A 7119-nucleotide genomic window follows, 5' to 3' on the forward strand; every position below is an offset into this window, starting at 1 on the left:
CGGCCTTTCGACCTATACCATTTCTGTTTGTGTTAGGCACTTTGGGCACAACAAAAGAAAGAGGCAATGAATGGATTAAAATTACAAGAAAGGAGATTCCAACTAAACATCAGGAAGAGCTGTTTGACAATGGAACGGGCTCCCTCAGGAGATGGTACACTCTCATTTCCTTGGAGTTTTGAAAGCAGAGGTTGGCTGGCCATCTGTCACGTATGATCTTGTTGAGATTCCTGCATCGCAGGTGGTTGGGCTAGACAACCCTCGGGGTCTTTCCAACCCTACATCCAATTCAACATGCATAAACATTACTAAATCATAAAACATTACTAGATAGTTTGGACAGCTGTAAACATTCAGACTCCTGTGTGTGTGTTGTAATCATCTGCAGTTGTTGTGATACCACATAGCCCGGTCAAGTGTGGCAAAGGCAGCATGGACCATTCATGGGAGGATGTCATGATCTTCTCAGCCTACTTCAGGATGCATTGTAGTTTGTGACTGAGATTCTAAGGAGCATACACAAACACACCTTGTTCACTCGACTGCTTACCTCACAGTCCCACCACAAATGCTTTCACCATGTTTGTGTCTGCAAGACTTACTTTCAAAGGCTTTAGAGTCTGAGTGCTTGAGTATCTTGGGCTGTCTCCTCCAACATTAATCTCCCAGTATGCTGAGATTAACACCCAAGGTTCTTCTTCAGGTATCGCCAGCATTTGGGCGGGGGGGGGGGGGAGAGGATGGCTAAAGTGATGGCTTTTGCAGCTATGGCACCTCAGCTATGGAGTGCTCTCCCTAGAGAGATTTGTCTGTACTCACTTTGATGTCATGTTCATGCCAAATATGGGTGAGGAAATTCATGCATTTTGGTTTCTCTCAGTTTTGTATTTTCCAAGTGTTAGGCTCATTTCTCTACATGTCCACATCAGTTTGTGATTCCTTTCATGCGCGCCCCTTCCCCCAAAAAAGTCCTCAAGAAAATCCATCAGGACTTTGGTGCAAATTTCTCCTAATACACACATTTTTGCATGCAATTTCCCCTAATATACACCCTTTTGCAAAGTAGGTTTCCCTAATATAAAGAATTTTTCCATGTCTTTTTCAGCGATCTATGCATTTATATGGACAATCGAGCCAAGTGTATGCATTTTTGTACAAATTCCCTGACTGGGGAACTGCATTGCAAAATTCAGAGAAGTGCAAATTTCAAAGGATTCAGTTCTCTTCTTGTTTTGGAAAGGGCTAATCAGGAAAGTTGATTTATAAATGCTTCACAATACCACTACATACTGTTATGACCTGTGCTCTAGGGCACTGTGGGAAATTTAAAAGAATAGGTGGCATCCCAGACCCCACTGCTCCTATCAGATAAACCCATGGGCAGTGTCAGTGCCAGGCCCTGCTAAGGCTTCGCAGTCCTAGCCATTGCCTGCAGTTTCAAGATGTTGACAACAGCTCTCCATTGTAGGATATCTGCTAACATTCTGACCAACAAATCAAGGCAGACACAGACAAGAGGCTGGATTCGTAAGGAAGCATTTCTGCTACGTAACACCCTGTGTAAAACTAGTATGTCCACGAAAACAGCGGATTCTGCACAGCCAAATACAGAACGAAACGCAACTACAGATTCACTTGAAGCAGATTGGAGAATATGGCAAAGTGAGCTATGTCATCAGTGTGGTGTAGTGGTTAAGAGCAGTAGACTTGTAATCTGGTGAACATGGGTTCGCGTCTCCGCTCCTCCACATGCAGCTGCTGAGTGACTTTGGGCTTCTTTGAAGTCTCTCAGCCCCACACACATACTTCTTTGAAGTCTCTCAGCCCCACTCACCTCACAGGGTGTTTGTTGTGGGGGAGGAAGGGAAGAAAAATGCAACACAGAAGACAATGCATCAACAAGCAAGGTATGTGGGAAGTGGCTTCCTAAACCTAACCTCTAGCAATCTCAAAGCCTTTAGCTCACCTAATGTCAGTCTCTAAAAATACAAGTTCTCTGTAGGTAGTGATAAATCATGACGGAAAAAATAAGTCGGGAAGGACAGCTGTATGCCCTCCCACTTTTCCTCTTCTTCCATTTGGTATTTATATTCTTAGGATCATATTCAACTTCTCACATTTTTTCCCCCTACAGTTGCCGTAGGTAGCAAAGCAAATCTGGGAGTGGAGGGAATTCTATCCTAACCAGCATGCTTTAGGGAGACCCATGTGCAGAGAAGAGCGGTCTGTGTTTCAGGCCACATATAATTATTCCTGAAGAAATCTGATAGTCAGGTCCATTCACTGAATGGCTATTGTTGAACAATTTGGAAAATTCTCACTGATCAAATGCAAATCATTCAGAGATCTACCAGTGGATTCCCAATCTGCCTTCTACCAGATCTAGAACGTCTGTGTGTGTGTGGTATTTTCAGTTCAGAGAAATGGGTTTTCTCTTCCACTTTTATACAATGACTGCTCTGCCTTTAAATATGTCTCTCCCCCCCCCCCCCCCCCGATTTACAATGCTGTGGGTAAATAAGAGAACCTGCTACCACAAATTCCTAGTAGAGGATTTACTGATCCATCAGAACAGTTACGTTTGTCACAGTTGAAGCAACAGGACCTCAATACCGCATCACCTGTTATGGAGTCAACTGATGGGACCTATGCTGAAGACTCTCAAGCAATTGCTTGGTTCCTGGAGGAGCAAGTTAAATTTCGAAAGCATGTCATCATGTTAACAAAAGAAGAACATATCTCTTCCAGAAGACAGAACATGATATTTTAGCTGGGTTGGTTTACTGTACTCTTCAGTGCCAACTTCCCGAATTGTGTCTTATAGAAGCACTTTTTACCCTTATCCGTAAACTGCAAATGTTGTTGTTTTCTTTTATGCAATCATTTTTCAAAAATGTGGGATTAGATCCAAACTTAGCTGTGAGCAGAAGAGCTCCTTCGGACCACAGAAGGCTTTTGATCCAGTGGAGTGATACAACTGTCAAAATGGGGAAGAGGTTATTTTCACTGGATCTCCCTAACACTGTAGCCCCCTCCCTGCCCTGTTTTGGAGGTTTCCTCTATTCTCCAGAGCAGATTTTCAGAAGGGGGGAAAGGAATCCATAAATATCACCTGTCCAGCACCCCCACCCCAACTTCTGTTGGAGGTAGCATGGTCTAGAGATCTAAGCCATGGAAAATCAAATCTTACAATGACAATGATTTGAGAATGTGTCAGCCATGCAAAAATTCACACTGAAATAAGGCTGAGGCCGACAGGTGTCACAGTGATCACTACTCCTAAGTGTGGGGGCAGTCATTTACAACAAACAGTGAACAGAAGCCCATACTTCCTACTGTGTGGGTTGGATCAGCACAACGGATCTATTATAAATAACCTTTCCGCTCTCAGCTGTCCTATTCCCAAGAACTGCAAAGGCTATCTTTTGGAATGAAGAACTCTTTGCCATAGTTTAGGGTTGCCATATTTCAAGAACTGAAAATCCAGACCAAAAAAAATTGTTGGGTGGTTTTTTTGTTCGCATTTTTTGCAAAATCTAAAAAAAAAATATATGAAGTTTTTGAGCTACTTTTAAGGAAATTTGCCAAAATCTACACTTCTAACATGGATTGCCATACGTCCAGATTTTCCCGGACATTCAGCGATTTCCACCTGGACACTGTTTCCGACAGCCTAATCCCTGTTATGTCAGGGAAATTCCGGGTGTATGTCAACCCTCCCGTAGCTCCAATGTAGGGAAGTCTGTTCCGTGGCAGAGGCAGAGTTAGGGGAGCACCAATGGTTCAGCCACACTGGGGGCAAAGCCTCAGGGGCACCTCAGAGGATGCCACAACTATTATTTAGAATGGAGCAGGAGAGGCAGCGGGGCGCCGAATTTTGGTGTCGCGCAGGATGCCACTGAAATTTCAGTCCCCAACGTTCATCACTGGTCACAGGTTACAATTAAAGGGCAGCAAGTGCATAGAGCATCTGCTCTGCAGTCTGAAAGTCCCAGGTTCATTTCTATGCATCTCAAGGTAGAGCGGGGAATGGCCTCAGCCCCAAACCCTGGAGTCAGTATGGGCAATGCTGAGCTAGATAGACCAGTGGTCTGACTTGGTTCCCAACTGCTCTGTTACATCTAAAGCAGTATCATACGACTTCCGTAACAGCCATAGCTTCCCACAAAGAATCCTGTCAACTGTTAAGGGTGCTGAGCATTGTTAGGAGACCCTTGTTCCCCTCATGAAACCACGCTGGGAACTGTGAGGAGAGCAGAGGTCGCCTAACAATGCTCAGCACCCTTAACAAACTGTGGCCCCCAGATACTTTGGGGGGAAGCCATGAATGTTTAAAGTGGTAAAGGGACCCCTGACCATTGGGTCCAGTCATGACCGACTCTGGGGTTGCGGCGCTCATCTCGCTTTATTGGCCGAGGGAGCCGGCGCACAGCTTCCGGGTCATGTGGCCAGCATAACTAAGTCACTTCTGGCAAACCAGAGTAGTGCACGGAAACGCTGTTTACCTTCCTGCCAGAGCAGTACCTATTTATCTACTTGCACTTTGACATGCTTTTGAACTGCTAGGTTGGCAGGAGCAGGGACCGAGCAACGGGAGCTCACCCCATCACAGGGATTCGAACCGCCGACCTTCCGATCGGCAAGTCCTAGGCTCTGTGGTTTAACCCACAGCACCACCCGCATCCCTGTTTAAAGTGGTACAATAGTGCTTAAATGCAAAGTCTAGATGGGGCCTTGGTTTAAAAGCTTGTGTTCTGTTGTTGTTGTTGTTGTTGTTATATTTTTAGAAATAGTGGAAATGTCAGTTGGATTTTATCTCACACACACCCTTCACCCCACTGCCACTACATTCACTAAAATGGGTCATCTCTAATCGGGATTCAGTATTTCTGTGTTATGCAGAGCAGCCTTCCCCAGGCTGGTGCCCTCCAGATGTTGTTCAGACTCCAACTCCCATTTGCCCCAGCCAGCACAACCAACAGTCAGGGGGGGGGGATAATCCAACAACAGCTGGAGGGTGCAGGGTTGGCAAAGACTGATACAGAGGGACAGAGGACCGGGTCTCTGTGTGTGAATTCTGTTAGGGTGGAGGAGAGAGAGAGAGGGAGGGAGAGGGGGAGGGAGAGGAGAGAGCGCATGTTTTAGGGTCTAAAGACATGTTAAACCTAGAACATGAATCAGCCCAAGTCCACGGTGCCCTTTAACTGAACCTTGATATTATATGACCAACCCAAATGCCTTTGCTGTTTTCCTGAGCCAGAATGGAAATGAAGAAACCAAGTGAGAGGCACAGGTGCTTAAACTGAGCTATGTTATTGTACATCGGTCATTCCAAAGAAAAGCCCCATAGAAGTGAGATTAGTAAGCCAAACGCACAAGCTTCTGACTCCGCTGCTATTCTTTTCAGTTTCGCCATAAGCATCTGTACAATTGGACGTCACAGCTGTGCTTAAAAAGCTGGGCATGTCACTTTGTCATATGGGTGAAAATCCACTTGAATTGTTGGTGTGTTGCTAAATATGACAGAACAGTCAAAGTGTGGTCATACGCAACCTGCTATTCAAGTTTCTGGTGTGTAAATCGTTCTATTTATATATCTCTAATAGGGAAAAGATTATTTGTTTAAATACCATCACAAATCAAGCAGTTCTTCCCTAGGTGCACTATAAATCCAAACAATATAAAAAAAATGTCATTTTAAAATCTCCTTCTTTCCCTAAACTTAGACAAGTTTGGACAGGTGGTGTTTTGTTTTGTTTTTTAAGGGGTGTAAAACTGCGAAATGTAATTCAGTATCAGAGCTGAGCTCAGGAGCTCATTACCAAAGTAGTTAAGTTCCTAAAGGATCAGAACACAAGGAGTCCAACCACAGGTAAAAGAGGACTATAGCTCTGGGCAAAGTCAAACTTCTGAGTCTGGTATTTCTGGGGATCTCTCAAAAAAGGTGAGGCAATTCAACAGATTGAACTTAATTCATTCCCAAATCCTAAACACTAATTTTTCTGTTAACTTGACCCTTAAGTAGCCCGTTATGTAAGCTAACACACTGTCTGCACAGAGGAGGAATGATCAGGGACGTTGCTGCCTTCCCCTTCTCCTTCCCCTGACCTGACCTTTATATCCCCTCCACCTGTGAGTGGCAGGGAGTCTGGTTTGGTGCTATGCGCCTCCCTCTCCGAAATGAAATGTGGCTTTCCCACCTAAGAAAGAAGGCTGGCTGCAGGACTGTATACATTCCTTTGACTGTTTTATAAATGGTACGTAGATAGAGAGGATCACACTTCTCTGAGATGGAGAACGTCAACACATATGATTACCTAGGAGCAGTCCTTTCTTCTTCATCATCATCATTTATATGTCGCCCATCAGGTTGGGTTGCCCCAGCCACTCTGGGTGGCTTCCAACAAATTATAAAACCACAGTAAAACATCAAACGTTTAAAAACTTTCAATGCACAACCAACCACTCTCCGAAGAGTTCTTCTGTGTGAATGGTTCACATCTTCTATGAGCAAAGAGAGCTGCAATGTTAACTTCCCAAATTAAGAGTACAAATATCACGAGGAAAGGCCTTGCTAACCTTTAAATTTGTGATTCGGTCTAAAGCCTAATCAATGCAGCATGTCTCTTACAGCGATGTCCTACTACAATCTACCCCACATAAAATTTGGGGAAGGGCCATTTCAACAGCTGGGCTTGCCCCGAAGAATGGCATCACAAACAAAACCAAGAGGAAACCTTAAAAAACAAAACAACTATACCCAACTATATTAGCCTATCTTTACTCAGGGGGGGGGGGGGAGACAACCAAGTAAACAATCAGATTTTTTAAAAAAAAAACTGGCTGAGGGGAATCGAACTTTCTCCCACTTCAGCATGCTATTCCTGAAACTCTAGATTAAAGACCTTACCCAAGACCAAGGTGACTCAGTGTCTTCAGACGGCATCTTGAGATGGTCTCTTTCTTCCATTACCAGAGAAATATTCTGCCCAGGGGCTGTTAAAGCTTCTGTTGGAATTAAAAAATGCTGCCTTTAAGTAATGCGTTGTTGACAACAAAGATCCAGAGAAAGTAATTTCCCTGTGATCATGTTTGCTTGCGAATTTAGCCTGCTCAAGT

The 7119-nt window shown here is 44.3% G+C and overlaps 1 protein-coding gene across 2 annotated transcripts in view; it reads right to left on the minus strand.

Annotated features, from left to right (window-relative positions):
- Positions 1–7119, minus strand: part of LPIN1 (lipin 1) — a 94305-nt gene extending 87186 nt beyond the window's left edge. Inside the window, exon 1 of one of the 2 annotated variants that reach the window (XM_028722560.2) lies at positions 6911–7119. In XM_028722560.2, coding sequence (XP_028578393.2) covers positions 6911–6970 — 60 coding nt within the window. In that variant the 5' untranslated portion in view covers positions 6971–7119. The remainder of the gene's footprint in view (positions 1–6910) is intronic. The other variant, XM_028722561.2, reaches the window with a different exon arrangement.

Source organism: Podarcis muralis, chromosome 3 (assembly GCF_964188315.1).
Source record: "Podarcis muralis chromosome 3, rPodMur119.hap1.1, whole genome shotgun sequence".
In the NCBI taxonomy this organism is placed as follows: Eukaryota; Metazoa; Chordata; class Lepidosauria; order Squamata; family Lacertidae; genus Podarcis; species Podarcis muralis.